General features: G+C 49.2%; 1 protein-coding gene across 1 annotated transcript in view; it reads right to left on the reverse strand.

The window, feature by feature from the left end:
- LOC119970942 overlaps positions 1-17,275 on the reverse strand; it is an 89,033-nt gene that overhangs the window by 27,385 nt on the left and 44,373 nt on the right. Inside the window, exons 4-5 of the mRNA XM_038806053.1 lie at positions 12,921-13,084; positions 12,329-12,377 (exon numbers count right to left, since the gene is read on the reverse strand). Coding sequence (XP_038661981.1) covers positions 12,329-12,377; positions 12,921-13,084 — 213 coding nt within the window. The remainder of the gene's footprint in view (positions 1-12,328; positions 12,378-12,920; positions 13,085-17,275) is intronic.

Consider the following 17,275-nt stretch of genomic DNA (forward strand, 5'->3'; position numbering starts at 1 on the left):
AGGTTTAAGGTGCGAGGGGCAAGGCTTAGAGGAGATATACGAGGCAAGTTTTTTTTTTACACCGAGGGTAGTGGGTGCCTGGAACTCGCTGCCAGAGGAGGTGGTGGAAGCAGGGACGATGGTGACGTTTAAGGGGCATCTTGACAAATACATGAATAGGATGGGAATAGAGGGATACGGACCCCGGAAGTGTAGAAGATTTTAGTTTAGACGGACATCATGGTTGGCGCAGGCTTGGCGAGCCGAAGGGCCTGTTCCTGTGCTGTACTTTTCTTTGTTCTTCGTTCCAGTAAATGAGATCATCCTCCCAGATTTGGGTGTGGAGCTGGCCAAACAAAGGATCAGGTTTGATAGGCTTAAAGCAGACCTGTACCATGAAGATGTGTAATTTGGAGTATAGTACCCGGCTCGTCTGGGGGTCACGTACCAAAATCAGGAGTTCTCTATGGACACGCCGGAAGAGGCGAGCAAGTTTTTCTGGGTCTGCAGGATTGGAGACTTGGGACTGAGTTGATGCCAATATGGTTGATATTCCTACTCTACTTTCTAATGTTGGGAGATGGATGTTTTGTTTTTGAGTTTGCACGGGAGGAGAGGTGTGGGAGGGGAGGTGGGGATGTGACGCTTCAGGTACGACGGTCTCAAGGTGAGACAGGGAACGCGAGGGCTTGGGCGGGGGCCACTATACTAGCGGAGAGGCTAATTAACGGAAGATAAGCAGGGGTAAAATGGTGATGGGGCGGGGAGGGAGCGTGGCTGCAGTTCTATTTTAGCTATGAATTGATTGGGTGGGAAAATGGGGGAGGGAATGCTTGAGAGGGAAGGGGGGCTGACGAGGAGGGAGCTGGTGTGGTGCAGATTTGCGAGGAATGATGGAGGTGGATTACCTTGTGGGGGCCAGGGGGGCACGAAACAACAACGTCGGTGAGTTGGTTAGAAAATAAGCATGGCTGTGGGCAGCATGGTGGCGCAGTGGGTTAGCCCTGCAGCCTCACGGCGCCGAGGTCCCAGGTTCGATCCCAGCTCTGGGTCTGCGTGGAGTTTGCACATTCTCCCTGTGTTTGCGTGGGTTTCATCCCCACAACCCAAAGATGTGTAGGTTAGGTGGATTGGCCACGCTAAATTGCCCCTTAATTGGATAAAATGAATTGGGTACTCTAAATTTAAAAAAAAAAAGAAAATAAGCATGGCTAATTTGGGGGGGGGGGGCGCTACCCGGTTGATGACTTGGAAAGTTTGGGGACTAAATAGGCCTGTTAAGTGTTTGCACGTGTTCCCATGTTTAAAGGAGTCTAAGATGGATGTAGTATTTCTGCAAGAGACCCATGTGAAAGTGGCGAATCAAACAAGGCTGAGGAAAGGCTGGGTGGGCCAGGTCTTCCACTGAGGGCTAGACATGAAAACAAGAGTGGCAGTGCTGATCCATGAGAGAGTTGCATTTGCGGTGGGAATGATTGTGGTGGATCGGGGGGGGACACATTTGTGATAAGCAGGAGGCTCAAGAGTGCCCCAGTGCTGTTGGACAACATTTATGTCCAAACTGTGACGAAGCGGAGTTCATGAGGCAGGCTCTGGCTAAGATCCTGGAGCTGGATGAGGACTGGTTGATCCTGGAATGGAACTACAATATGGAGCTGGACCCCAAGGTGAACCGATCATGTCCCAGACCCAGGAGGCTATTGGCGATGGTTCGGGAGCATTTGGGGATATGGAGTAAATGGGTGGGGCGATCCCATGGTGGTTCAGAAGGCCTAGGGCGAGAGACTTCTAATTTCTCTCACATGTACATAAGGGGTATTATCGGATTAACCATTTTTGTCATGGACAAGGTGCTATTGATGGGACTGATCAGGTCGTAATATTCAGCGATCATGGTGTCAGGCCACATGCCGCACTGGGTGGATTTGCGGGTGGACCCCCAGAGATCCCAGTGCAGGACGAACGAGGGGCTACTGGCTGATAAAGGAGTCTGCGAGAAGATAGAGAGGGCCATTTGGAGCTATGTGGACCAGAACAATATGGGGTTGCCTCCACTGGCATGGTATGGGAGTCACTGAAGCCTGTCGGGGGGGGGGGGGTTGTTGTACACAAGGAGAAGGGCAGAGAGGGGGAGGCTGATGGAGGCCATTTTGGCGGCAGATCAGAAGTACTCAGCGGCGCCCGAGGTGGTGCTGCTTAAGGAGTGACAGAGGCTGCAAATGGAGTTTGGACTTATGTCAACGGGGATGGTGGTGAGGCAACTGCGTATGACTAGGGCAGCAATATATGAATAGGAGAAAAATGCTAGTAGGCTGCTTGCGCACCAGCTGAGGAAGCAGGCAGCAGTGAGGGAGACAGGACAGATGAGGGGGACAAAGCGGTAACGGAGCTGAAGGAATCAAACAGGGTACTTGAGGCCTTTTACCGGAAACTATACCGGTTGAAACCTCCCGCATGGGACAAGAGTAGAAGGTGTTCTTTTTTTTTTTTTTTTATAAATTTAGTGTACCCAATTAATTTTTTCCAATTAAGGGGCAATTTAGCGTGGCCAATCCACCTAGCTTGCACATCTTTGGGTTGTGGGGGCGAAACCCACGCAAACACGGGGAGAATGTGCAAACTCCACACAGACAGTGACCCAGAGCGGGGATCGAACCTGGGACCTTGGCGCTGTGAGGCTGCAGGGCTAACCCACTGCGCCACCGTGCTGCCCGAAGGTGTTCTTTTGAGAAGCCCGAGTTTCTGAAGGTGAAGCAGAGGAGAGTGGAAGGGCTGGGGGCCCTATTGGGGCTGCAAGAAGTGATGAATTGTGTGGTGCTGATGCAGTCCGGAAGGCTCCGGGTCCAGATGGGTTCCCAGCTGATGGGGATGCATAACGAGGTGCTAGAGAAGGGCGAGTGTCCCCCCCTCCCCCATGTTATCACAGGCATCTATCTCACCTAAAGAAGGATAAAAACCCTCAGCAATGTGGGTCATAGCGGCCGATATTGTTACTGAATGTTAACACAAAACTTTTGGCAAAGGTGCTGGTGATGCGATTAGAGGGTTGTGTGCCAGGGGATGATTGGGGGAAGACAAGACAGGGTTTGTAAAGGGCAGTCAGCTGTCGGTGAATGTACGGAGGCAATTGGATGTGATCATGATGTCTGCAGGGGGGAGTAAGGTTGAAGTGGTGGCATCCATGGATCCAGAGAAGGCGTTTGATAGGGTAGAGTGGACATACTTGTTCGATGTGATGGAGCGGTTTGGGTTTGGGCAGGTGTTTGTGGACTGGGTCAGATTACTGTATAAATCCCGAAGGCGAGTGTCTGAACCAATGGTGTCAGTTCGGAGTATTTTGGGTTGCAGCATGGGACAAGGCAGGGATGCTCGCTCTCCCCATTGCTCTTTGCCCTGGCGAACAAGTCATTGGTGACGGCAATGATGTGAGTGGTTGCACATTTGGTTGTTTTTTTCAGACCTTCTCCCCATTTTGGAGGGTGGATGTGTGTCTGATAAGGATGTGGAGCTTGCCAGTGGGAAGTCTGACTCCACTGGTGGGTCAATCCAGGGACCAGAAATGGGTCAAGAGGAAGGGAGCAGCTGGAGCAGGAGAATCTTCGTGCGGCACAGCTTAAGATGGCGGAGGGTACAGGGCCTGTGCTGCCTATCCAATGGTTGATGGACCAACTGGTGGACTACTTAAATTAAACATTCAGCCAGCAGAGAGTGGCCCATGAGGACCTAGCCAAGGCTGTAGACCTGTTGGAAGTCAGGAATCAACCGAGGAGTCGCAGGGCCAGGCTAACCGGAAAGTGGAGGAGGTGGTGGGGGAGCAGGAGGGGCAGTTGACTTCGTTGATGGCCGAGGTGGGAGTAATGAGAGAGACCCAGAAGTGGCTACAGGAGAAGGTAGAGAACCTTGAGAATCGTTCCTGGAGGCTGAACTTGAGAATTGTATGGATGCCTGAAGGCATCGAGAGAGCGGACGCTGCCACGTATGTGGCCAGAATGCTGGAAAAGCTGATGGGACAGGGGGCGTCGACCGAGCGCACAGGGTGCTAATGAGGAGGCCGCAGATGAGGAAATGCAACTGGGAGGGGAGCAAGCTGCGAGTGTATCAGAACCTGGGCCCAGACTTGGTGAAGAGGGGGACTGGATTTAACCGGGTGAAGGCTGCCCTCTTTAAAAAGGGGGTGAAGTTCAGGATGCTGTACCCAGCTCGCGTCTGGGTGATGTTCAATAACAAAGAGCATTATTTTGGAACTCCAGAGGAGGCAATGGAATTTTTGAGGGACAATGGACTGGCAGGTGGAGGAGGACATTGAACTGTGGAAGAGGGGTATGGAGTTGAATGCGGTTTTCTTTTTTTTCCTTGTTCTTTGGTAATTCTTGTATTTATTTATTTTTTTTTAAAAATAATTTTTATTCAAATTTTCACATTTGCACAAAAAATAAAACAATAACAGAAAATTCTAAGAACAAAAAAAAACCAGAACCCTCCCCCACCGTAAACACAAAAGAGAAACAATAAATTAACGCCCGTCATTGGCAAAAAACAGATATTCAACCCAAAACAAAAACAAAGAGACAACCCCCCTCCAGCCGGTTTGCTGCTGCTGCTGACCTTTTGTTTTTACCGTTCTGCCAGGAGATCTAGGAATGGTTGCCATCTCCTGAAAAACCCCTGCACTGACCCCCTTTGGGCAAATTTCACCCTCTCCAATTTAATAAACCTCGCCATATCGTTGACCCAGGCCTCCACGCTTGGGGGCCTCGCATCCTTCCACTGAAGAAGAATCCTCCGCTGGGCCACCAGGGACGCAAAGGCCAGAACACCGGCCTCTCTCGCCTCCTGCACCCCCGGCTCCACTGAAACCCCAAATATTGCGAGTCCCCAGCCTGGATTGACCCTGGATCCTACCACCCTCGATACCGTCCTTGCTACACCCTTCCAAAATTCCCCCAGCGCTGGGCATGCCCAGAACATGTGGACATGGTTTGCTGGGCTCCCTGAGCACCTAATACACCTGTCCTCGGTCCCAAAAAACCGGCTCATCCTTGTCCCGGTCATATGAGCCCTATGCAGCACCTTAAACTGTATGAGGCTAAGCCTCGCACACGAAGAGGAGGAGTTCACCCTTTCTAGGGCATCCGCCCACGTCCCCTCCTCAATCTCCTCACCCAGCTCCTCCTCCCATTTATCTTTCAGCTCCTCCACCGAGGCCTCGTCTACCTCCTGCATCACCTGGTACACTTCCAAGAACCTCCCCTCTCCAACCCATACCCCCGAGAGCACCCTGTCCTGGACCCCACGCGGCGGCAGCAGGGGGAACCCCGCCACCTGCCGCCTGACAAACGCCCTTACTTGCATGTACCAAAAGGTGCTCCCCGGGGGGAGCCTGAACTTCCCTTCCAGCTCACCCAGGCTCGCAAACTTCCCGTCTATGAACAGGTACCCCAGCCTCCTGACACCTACCCTGTGCCAACTCAGGAACCCGCCATCAATTCTCCCCGGAACAAACCGGTGGTTCCCCCGTATCGGGGACCCCATCGAGGCCCCCACCTCCCCCCGTGCCGCCTCCATTGCCCCTAAATCTTGAGGGTAGCTGCCACCACCGGGCTCGTGGTATACCTCGTCGGAGGGAGCGGCAGCGGCGCCGTTGCAAGCGCTTCCAGGCTCGTACCCACACAGGATGCCATCTCCAGCCTCTTCCATGCCACCCCCTCCCCGTCCATTACCCACTTACGCACCATCGCTGCGTCGGCAGCCCAATAATACCCACAGAGGTTGGGCAACGCCAGCCCCCCCCCCCCCCATCCCTGCCCCGCTCCAAGAACACCCGTCTCACCCTTGGAGTCCCGTGTGCCCACACAAAACCCCGTAATGCTCCAGTTAACACGCCTGAAAAAGGCCTTCGGGATAAGGATGGGGAGGCACTGGAACAGGAACAGAAACCTCGGGAGCACCGTCATCTTGACTGACTGCACCCTACCCGCCAAAGACAGCGGCAGCATGTCCCACCTCTTAAACTCCTCCTCCATTTGCTCCACCAGCCTGGTGAGGTTTTTCTTGTATTTGTTTGTTTGGTTGGTGGTTGGGGAACTCTTCTCCTCCGAGATGTTTCAAGGTGATGAGGGCCTGAGTGCACCTTTCAGACTGTTGTGGTTTATTGTTTTTCTTTTTTATTGTTGCACTGTTGATTGCAAGGTGAGCGGGCAGGGTAATCTGTGGGTGGTAGGAGGTTGTGGTGCCTTGGACGGGGGCTAGTTAACGGGAGCGCAGTGGGGGGTGATCAGGTGGTTAATGTAGCAGAAGGGGGATTTAGGGGAAGGGGAAGTGGGGGGACTGCTGACCAAGATGTGTTTGAGGTGGTATACGGGAGGTAGTGATGGTGGACATCTGGGGGTGGGCCGGCGGCCGGGAGGGGGTGTGCTCTCTGACCAGGCTGGTCACATGGAACGCGAGGGGGATGAATAGGCCAGTCAAGTGGTCGCGTGTCTTTGCGCGACTGAAGAGTTTGAAAGCGGATGTGGCCTCCTTGCAAGAGACACATCTGAAGATTGGGCATCAGACAAGACTAAGGAAAGGGTAGGTAGGGCAAGTTTTCCATTTGGGGTTTGATATAAAGATGCGTGGGGTGGCGTTGCTGGCCAATACGCATGTGACTTCTGAGGTGGGGTTTATCGTAGTGGATTTGTGGGGGGGGGGGTTTGTGATGGTAAGTGGGAAATTGGAGGGGTTGCCAGTGATCCTAGTAATGGTTTCTGCACCAAATTGGGACAATGTGTTTATGAGACAAGCTTTGGGGAGATCCCGGACCTGGAGTCGCACCAGCTGATTAGGAGTGGAGACTTTAATATGATCATTAATCCGGGGATAGACCGGTTGAGTGCAAGGTTGGGGAGAGTGTCGGCGGTGGCGTAGGGGTTTATTGAGCGCATGGGGGGAATGGACCTGTGGAAGTTTGGGAGGCAGAGGGCGAAGGAGTTTTCATAATTCTCCTATGTGTCTAGGGTCTACGCGCAGATTGATTTTTCTGTGGTGGGTAAGTCGTTGCTGGCGGAGGTGGTGGACTCTGTATTCAGCAATCGTGGTCTCAGACCACGCGCCACATTGGGTGGACTTGCGAGTGGATCGGGATGGAGGGGGGGGGCAAGGTGCTCAGCATCTGCAGTGGAGATTGGATGTGCTGGGGGAGGTGTGTGAGCAGCCACCCGGGGGTACATGGAATTAAACGACACTGGGGAGGTCTCGGCTGCCACGCTATGGGAGACACTCAAGGCAATGGTTAGGGGAAGTTTATACCGATTCAGACTCGCAGGGAGAAGGAGGAGCGAGCAGAAATGGCAAGGCTGGTGGACGAGATTATGTGGGTGGACAGGAGGTACGTGGAGGCGCTGGAGGCGGGATTGTTGAAGGAGGCAGAAGCTCTAGATGGGGTTTGGGCTGGTGTTCACAAGGAAGGCAGTGGGGCAGTTGCAGAGGGCCAGGGGGGCAGTGTAGGAATATGGGGAGAAGGCTAGCCGGATGCTGGCCCACCAGCTCAGGAAGCAAGAGGCGGCGAGGAAGACTGGCAGGGTGAAGGAAGGGTGGAGTGGAATTGGACCTGGTGCGGGTGAATGGGGAGTTTGAGGAGTTCTACAGGCAGCTTTATGAATCGGTTGGAATTCCCCAGGGGGCAGCAGGGCCTGGTAGAGGAGCTGGGAGCACGCATTGGATTGGTGGAGGTGGTGGAGGGAATGGGAGCAATGCAGGCAGGGAACGCCCCAGGCCGGACAGCTTTCCAGTAGAATTTAACAAAACGTTTTCGAGAGACCTAGGCCCCTGCTGGTGAGCGCACTTAATGAGGCGAGAGAGAAGGGCGAGCTCCCTCCTATGTGGCCTCAATATCTCTGATGCTGAAGAAAGATAAGGATCCGGAGCAACACGTGTCCTCCGGCCAATATCACTGTTGAATGTGGATGCCAAATTGTTGGCTAAGAGTTTGGCGTTGCACATTGGGGATTGCGTGCCGGACATGAATTGAGGGGGGGGGGGGGGGGCGGAGAGAGAGAGACAGAGAGAGACAGAGAGAGAGACAGAGAGAGACAGAGAGAGAGAGACAGAGACAGAGAGAGAGACAGAGACAGAGACAGAGAGAGAGACAGAGACAGAGAGAGACAGAGAGAGAGAGAGAGAGAGAGAGAGAGAGAGAGAGAGAGAGAGAGAGAGAGCGAGAGCGAGAGCGAGAGCGAGAGCGAGAGCGAGAGCGAGAGCGAGAGCGAGAGCGAGAGCGAGAGAGAGAGAGAGAGAGAGAGAGAGAGAACCAGACGGGATTCGTAAAAGGGAGGTACATGTTGGCCAACATCAGGCGCCTGTGATATGTCATAATGATACACTCGGAGGGATGGAACGTTGAGGTGGCGGTCGTGATGGATGCGGAGAAGGCCTTTGATCGGGGAGAGTGAGAGTATTTGTGGGATGTTTTGGGGTGGTTCAGGTTTGGCCAGAGGTTTGTGGATTAGATCCAATTGCTGTACATGGCAGAACGAATCGGGTGAGTTCTGGGAACTTCAGGTTGTACCGGAGGACATAAGAACATAAGAACTAGGAGCAGAAGTAGACCATCCAGCCCTTCGCGCCTGCTCCGCCATTCTATAAGATCATGGCTGATCTTTTCGTGGTCTCAGATCCACTTACCCGCATTCTCGCCATATCCCGTAATTCCTTTATTTTTCAAAAAAACATCTACCCTATCTTTAAATATATTCAATGAAGTAGCGTCTACTACTCCTTTCGGTACGGAATTCCATACTTTAACCACCCTCTGAGTGAAGACGTTCCTCCTTGATTCAGTCCTAAATCTGCTCCCCCTAATCTTGAGGCTATGCCCGCTTGTCCTACTTTCACCTGCCAGTGGAAACATCCTTTCTACTTCTATCTTATCAATTCCCTTCAAAATTTTACATGTTTCTATTAGATCCCCCCTCAACCTTCTGAATTCCAGTGAATATAATCCCAATCTACTCAGCCTCTCCTCATACGATAACCCCCTCAACTCCGGAATCAGCCTAGTGAACCTCCTCTGCACCCCCTCTAGTGCTAGCACATCCTTTCTCAAGTGCGGAGACCAAAACTGCACACAGTACTCCAGGTGTGGCCTCACCAGCACCTTGTACAACTGCAACATTACCTCTCTACTTTTAAATTCAATCCCCTTCGCAACGAAGGATAAAATTCCATTTGCCTTCCTAATTACTTGTTGCACCTGCAGACCAACCTTCTGTGACTCATGCACAAGTACACCCAGGTCCCTCTGCATAGCAGCATGCTGCAGCTTTTTACCATTTAAGTAATAATCCGTTCTATTGTTACTCCTACCAAAATGCACGACTTTATACTTATTGACATTATTCTCCATCTGCCAGACCTTTGCCCACTCACTCAATGTGTCAATATTCCTCTAAGGTTTTACAGTCCTCAGTACACTTTGCTCTGCCACACACCTTCGTGTCATCTGCAAACTTGGATACCTTACACGTAGTTCCCAACTCCAAATTGTCTATATAAATTGTAAATAATTGTGGTCCCAACACCGATCCCTGAGGCACACCACTCGTCACTGATTGCCAGCCAGAATAGCACTCATTTATTCCCACTCTTTGTTTCCTGTTAGACGAGGCAGGGACGAGGCAGGGATGCCCACTCTCCCCGTTGCTTTTCACCTTAGCAGTAAAGCCACTGGTGGTGGCATTTAGAGCTTCTAGGGGTTGGATCATAGGGTGTCGCTGTATGTGGACGACCTGTTGCTGTATATATCAGACCCACTGGAAAGCATAGCGGGTATTATGGGCATTTTGGTGGAATTCGGTCTGTTTTCGGGGTATAAATTAAACAGGGGAAGAGTGAGGTCTTCCCGATCCAGGTGAGGGAACAGACGAGGAGGTTGGGCGAGCTGCCGTTTAAGGTAGTGGGGTTGAGTTTTAGGTATCTGGGCAATTGCACAAGTTGAATCTGGCTCAGTTGGTGGAGCAAATGAAGGGCGAGTTTAAAAGATGGGATGTACTTCCGTGGTCATTGGCGGGAAGGCTGCAGTCCATGAAGATGACCGTGCTCCTGAGGTTTTTGTTTGCATTCCAGATCCTCCCGATTTTTATCTCCAAGGTCTTTTTCAGGAAGGTTAACATGTTGATATCGGGATTTGTGTGGGCGGGGAAGGTTCCACGAGCAAAGAAGGCGCTGTTGGAGTTGGGGGGGGGGGGTTAATAAGAAAAGGTGGGGGCATGGTAGGGAGGGAGGGCTGCGGTTGTTGGTCACTCATTTAGTTACGATGTGATCTCCTGTTTATATTTTTTATAGTTTTGATCTTGGTTGTGGTTCATGTTTATTGAAAATGCCTTGATAAAAATATTTTTTAAAAAGCCCATTACAGATTAAGGTAGTACACAGGGCACACATGACAATGTCCAGAATGAGTCGGTTTTTCCGACCTCCAGGATGAGTCGTTTTTCCCAGGGGCGGACGATAGAGGTGTGCAGTGTGCCGGGGGACTGGCAAACCATACCCACATGTTTTGGGCGTGCCCAAGGTTGGAAGGGTTCTGGAAAGTTGTTGCGGAAATACTGTCAAAGATTCTGGGAGCGGAGGTAACACCGAGCTCGCAGGTGGCAATATTTGGGGTGCGGGAAAATCCGGGAATACAGGTGGGGAGAGAGGCTGAGGTAGTGGCCTTTGCCTCCCCGTTAGCCCAGAGGAGGATCTTGTTGAGCTGGCAGAATTCGGAGCCAACAAAGGTGGGGACATGGGTAGGTGACCTGGTGAACGTTTAGAGAAGATGAAGTTCGCCATTAGGAGGATGGACGAGGGGTTTTCCACGAGGTGGAAACTGTTCATCGACTTTTTTAAGGTGTACTAAATCGTCATCAGGGGAAGAGGGGAGGGGGAGGTTCTTTTCTTTTCCTTTCTTCTCTTTGCTTGGGGCGGGGTATAAAGGAGGGAGGTAGGAGGTGCTGGTAAAATGGACGTTGGATATGTTATTATACTGTTGATGGCTTGTTATGGTTCTGTGTGTGGTTTGTTCTGTACATATTTGAAAATACCTTCAATAAAAAAAATTCTTAAAATGTGATCATTCTTGAATATGACACTGCTGAAATTTCGAAATTTTTAATGATTCTAAACTTGTCTAAATAAGGCATTAGTAACTGTCATATCATTGTATTTTTTACAATACCACCTGTTAGCAGCATTTGCATTTCACCACAGGTGACTAAAAAGGTGCTACAGTCTTCCAACCCTGCACACTGTAGTGATTTTGTGCTATAAATGTGCAGGATTCCTTGTCACAAGAACATTTCAGAACTTTGCCATCATCAGCCACTCCCAATCCTGATGTGTAAACAAAATCATGTGGAGTCATTAGTTGGGGGGAGGGGACGCAAAGCTGAAGGTGGGTCAAATGGCCTATGGCCTTCTTCTGTGCTGCATGATTACATTACAAGCCCCTTAAAGTGAAAGTGAGTGGGGACGGGCATGGTGGAGGATGTCTTTGGGAGTTTGCAGTGTGCAAATGGGTTTCAGTGTTTCCCAAATTTTAAGTGACTACACTTAAAATTAAGATGTAGAATGCAATTTGAAGTGGAAAAGCAAACAATCTTAGAGTATATTAGATGCAAAGCAAAGTGCAACCTGAGGACAACTGGGCGATCTCCACCCCCTCCCTCAAAAGGGCTGATGTTGAAAAAGTTAGAATAGTTTGGAATTCACTGGGACTATAGTATAGTAGCAATCCAGCAGCTCCTTGTATCCCTGTTCTATACAGAAAAGTAGAATCATAATTTTAATACATAAATAGAAACTTAAGCAATTGAAGTTCAAGTGAATACCACCTTTTTAAAGTACTATTTTGCATGCATTCCTCAAACAGTCTTTAAAGTTTTCATACAAATGTAGTAGTGTAAATGCACTAAATCTAGGGCCATCAGTACAAAATAGTCGCTAATAAAACCAATAGGGAATTTGGGAGAAACTTCTTTATCCAGCGAATACTTAGAAAGTGGAACACACTACCACAAGGAATAGCTGAGGCAAATGGCATAGATGCATTTCGGGAGAAACAAAATAGGTATATGGGGGAAGAGTAGAAACATAAAACTATGTAATCCTATGATTAAAATGAAACAGAACAGATTTACGGCACTTCACCATGATCCAATCAGGCAAGGACTTAAGTACAACACCAAAATAGCTTCATCTCAGCTCATCAAAAATATCTTTAATGTAGTGACAAACTTGGGATTTCACTGTACAGCTCCTCCTTTTTCACAACTACTTGGATCACCATACTGTACCAAATCATATTTGTAACAAAAAAAAAATCAAGTCTTACCTGGCTTGGCATAAGGGCCCTTTGTTGTGTAACTTTTCCAAAAGATATTCTGAAAGAAAAATATATATTTTAGAAAATAAAGTGCTTGTTTTCTCTGTGTAACCGAAGATACAATCATAGTTACCATTAACAACTTTCCAGCTGGCTCAGTAAAATGTATCTTACTCAACCCTATCGACCAAGAAAGATCCAAGTGTAAACCCTTTTCGGTGTTGAGTTTGACCAGATCAATGCTGCAATTTCCAAATGATTCATTTTGCCCTTTGACAGAAATTGCAATATGTGGATGATGAATGAGAGCTTCATTGGATGCAAGTTGTTATTCACATAGTTAAATGCTCTGTTGACACTGCTATCCAGACTCTTATTAATATTTAGGCAGTGTATTGGAGAACAGCCAACTTAGTGCTGTATCCTGGCACAAGTTCCATTCAGTTGTGGGCAGGGAGAAAATGTTTTAAAACGTAATGAATTGTGTTAAATCAGACATTCTTTTACCAAGTTTTGAAATGATCAATTAAATGCTATTCCTTTGTATGATGGTAAATAATTTATACTGCTCTGATACATGTATAAGAGTGAAATACTCAACTGTCTTTCTGTCATCTTCAAAAACTTCTCGTGCCTCTTCAAAGCTACATATTTCTTCAAAACACTCTCGCTCAAGATTTCCTTGAGTAAATATTTCAAAATCCCATCGATTGTACAGAAGTCGTCGTCCCAGGAAACTGCGAGCTTCGTTTCCCTGAATAAATGCTGTCAAAGTCACAAAGTAAAACCATCAGTATAAACAGAGACAAGCTAGTACAAACATAGCAATGATAGATACTTACAGCACAAAAGGCAGTAATGAAATGAAATGAAAATCGCTTATTGTCACGAGTAGGCTTCGATGAAGTTACTGTGAAAAGCCCCTAGTCGCCACATTCCAGCGCCTGTTCAGGGAGGCTGTTACGGGAATCGAACCGTGGCCCATACCCTGCCATCCCCTTGTTAAGAATAATCCAAAACAAATGCAAATGCCCTGCCGTCTGGCATTACAGCTTCCTCTGCTTAACTATTTATCTAATTTTCCCTGAATAAAACACGATGGACTCTCCCTCAACCAGTCCCTGTCTGAAAGTATTCCATGTTTCAACCACTCTCAATTTGAGTATTGTAGAAAAAAGGCAGGTTGTCAGAACTTTTCACCTTGCACGCAACAGAACAAGCACAAGAATGACAATGCCCTGATTTTTTGGATAAATGCACAACGAAAAGGTTCAACAAAATATCTTTTTGTTTCAAAGCGATACTCCAGTTCTGTACTACCAAACAACTATTTGGAACTCTCCATTTTTCCTGCCCTCTCAGTCATGGTCTTAAATGGATGACGTCTCAGTCTTAACTTCCCAAACAGATTATTTCCTCTTATCTCGGTTCATCACAACATTATCATGCCAACCTTTCTGGGGAAGGGACATTGAACGACCCAATTTAAATTTTTTCAAGATTATAGAAAGAAACAGAGAAAGCCAATCCAAGCAAATTGTTCACTCCGGCTAGGAATTCAAATATCAGCAGCACTTTTGAAATTAGGAATCAGAAGGGGGCGCATAAGACATTAACCCAAAAAGATAATAGGCCATTGCAGCATGAAGACGACAATTCCAAAAACAGCAGAAACTGAAACGTAAATTACAAATAGCTTATTTCTGTTCCTAAAAATACATGTCATATCTGTCCAGGGTCTCAAGTCTCCACTCTATTTCTTCACTACAAAAATGGAGCATCTGAATATACGGTGTACTATGGTTTATACCTCCAAATCCCTATAATCTTAATTTGCAAATTTCAGCTGTGCAATGCTGCAACTACAGGGAGTAATCAATAGCAACAGAAGTGGACACCTTCAATGGTGACGCAGTAAACGAGGAGCAATGGTATAAAGTAGAAGTGGAGAGGTGGGGTGAGGCAAGCGGAAGGAAAGAAAGACACAGATGGGTGTAAGTGGAGGAAGGGAAGGTAGGAAAAGGTGAGAGGAAGAAGTGAAGAAAGAAGATGGAGCAAGGAGGTGGGTCTCTTCGACAATGCAGCTCCTGCAGGTGCATACCTCAGGACAGTGGTGCAGAGCCAGTTCCAGCTGGACAGTAGCTGCATGGTTGGCCGAAATGCCAATTTTTTAACCCGGGGACGTTCCTACATGTGCATCAAACTCTGTCCCACACCTGTTAAATAATTTGGGTTTTGGTAATGCAGCTGGCAGTATATGTATTGTCCAACTGCAGGTAGATCTCTGAATTCAAGGATGTTTAGAAGAATTTGTTTCCCTTGGCTTTTTCCAAATGGCAGGCGGTGACAAGTGGAGTATGGAAGGGATCTGTGCTGGGATCCCAGCTATTCACAATATACATTAATGATTTAGATAAGGGAACTAAATATAATATCTCCACATTTTCTTTTTTTTTAAAAATAAATAATTTTTATTCAAGTTTTCACAAATTATCAACAACAAAAACACAAAAAAAAATAAGAACAAACCCCCCCCCCCCCGTATACACAAGTAATAAACTAACAGAAAGAATCAACATTCTGGCAAATATACACGCCCAATCAAGAAAAACAAACAAACCCTCACACAGGCCCCCCCCACCCCAAACTCCCCCCACTCCAAACTGACCCCACTCCCCCCCCGGGATTGCTGCTGTTGCTGACCATCACCCAACGCTCCACCAGGAAGTCTAGAAACGGTTGCCACCGCCTGAAGAACCCTTGCACCGATCCCCTTAAGACAAATTTGACCCTCTCCAATTTAATAAACCCAGCCATATCGTTGACCCAGGGTTCCACGCCTGGGGGCCTCGCATCCTTCCACTGAAGAAGGATCCTTCGCCGGGCTACGAGGGACGCAAAGGCCAGAATACCGGCCTCTTTCACCTCCTGCACTCCCGGCTCCTCTGCCACCCCAAATATTGCGAGCCCCCAGCCCGGCTCATCCCTGGAACCAACTATCCTTGACATCGTCTCTGCTACGCCCCTCCAAAAGTCCTCCAGCGCTGGGCACGCCCAGAACATGTGGGTGTGGTTTGCTGGGCTCCCTGAGCACCTAACACATCTGTCCTCTCTCCCAAAGAACTGGCTCAGCCTTGCCTTGGTCATGTGTGCCCTATGCAGCACCTTGAATTGTATTAAGCTGAACCTCGCACAAGAGGAAGAGGACGTCCCCTCGTCGATCTCCTCACCTAACTCCTCCTCCCACTTACCCGTCAGCTCCTCCACCGAGGCCTCCTCCTCCTCCTGCATCACCTTACACGTTGCCGAGATCCTCGAAAGCACCCTGTCCTGGACCCTCCGTGGCTGCAACAGTGGGAACTCCACCACCTGCCGCCTAACAAATGCCCTTGCCTGCATATATCTGAAGGTGTTCCCCGGAGGGAGGCCGAACTTCCCCTCCAGCTCACCCAGGCTCGCGAACTTCCCGTCCACAAACAGGTCCCCCCATTCTTCTAATACCTGCCCTGTGCCAACTCAGGAACCCTCAGTCCATTCTCCCTGGGACAAACCGGTGGTTCCCCTGTATCGGGGACCACACCGAAGCCCCCACCTCCCCCCTGTGCCGTCTCCATTGCACCCAAATTTTGAGAGTAGCCACCACCACCGGGCTCGTGGTATACCTCGTTGGAGGAAGCGGCAACGGCACCGTCACCAGCGCCTCCAAGCTCGTGCCCACACAGGACTCCACCTCCAACCTCTTCCATGCCGACCTCTCCCCCCTCCATCGCCCACTTGCGTACCATCGCTGCGTTGGCGGACCAATAATACCAACAGAGGTTAGGCAACGCCAACCCCCCCTATCCCTGCACCGCTCCAGGAACACCCTTCTCACTCTCGGGGTCTTCTGCGCCCACACAAACCCCATGACGCTCCTGTTAACCCGCCTGAAGAAGGCCTTAGCGATCAGGATGGGGAGGCTTTGGAACAGGAACAAAAACCTCGGGAGCACCGTCATTTTAACTGACTGCACCCTACCCGCCAAGGAGAGTGGCAGCACGTCCCACCTCTTAAACTCCTCCTCCATCTGCTCCACCAGCCTCGTGAAGTTAAATATCTTCACATTTTCAGATGACACAAAGCTGGGTTGGAGGGTTAGCTGTGAGTAGGATGCAGAGATGCTTCAGTGTGTGATTTGGACAAGCTGGGCGAGTGGAAAATGCGTGGCAGATGCAATGTAATGTGGATAAATGGGAGATTATCCACTTGGTAGCAAAAACAGAAAGGCAGGTGATCTGAATGGTTATAGATTAGAGAGTGGAATGTGCAATGAGACCTGGATGTCCTTGTAGATGCAGGAAGTATATTCCCAATCCAGAACCAGGGGTCACAGTGAAACGATATGGGATAAACTGTTTAGGACCGAGATGAGCAGAAATTTCTTCATCCAGAGAGCGGTGAGCCTGTGGAATTCACTATTACAGAAAGCAGTTGAGGCCAAAACATTGTCAGCGGGATTCTCCGTCTGCGGGATGCTCAGCTTCGCCAGCAGTGCACTCACGTCCATGGATTTCCTGATGGCGTGAGGGTGCCCATAATGGGAAACCCCATTGGCTGGCTGCCAGGACGGAGGAACCCCACTGCCAGCGGGGGCACGCCGCACCAGGAAACAGGTGTGGTGGGATGGAGAATACAGTCTTGTATGTTTTCAAGGAGTTAGATACAGCTCTTTGGGCCAAAGGGATCAAAGGGTGTAGTAATCCACAGGAGGCAGGAGTTCCTTCACCACACCAATATTTATTTACAATAACAATATTACAGGAGCAGCTACAAACAGTGCTGCTAGCAGTCCAGTCAACTTAAGACTGGCTCACAAAGCCTACACAGGTGCTTATATGGGCCCCCTCAATGAGCTATCATTGAGGGAGCTCATACTCCAATTGGCCAACCAATAAAGCCAATTGGAGTTCATTACAC

This window comes from Scyliorhinus canicula, chromosome 9 (genome assembly GCF_902713615.1).
Source record: "Scyliorhinus canicula chromosome 9, sScyCan1.1, whole genome shotgun sequence".
Taxonomy (NCBI): Eukaryota; Metazoa; Chordata; class Chondrichthyes; order Carcharhiniformes; family Scyliorhinidae; genus Scyliorhinus; species Scyliorhinus canicula.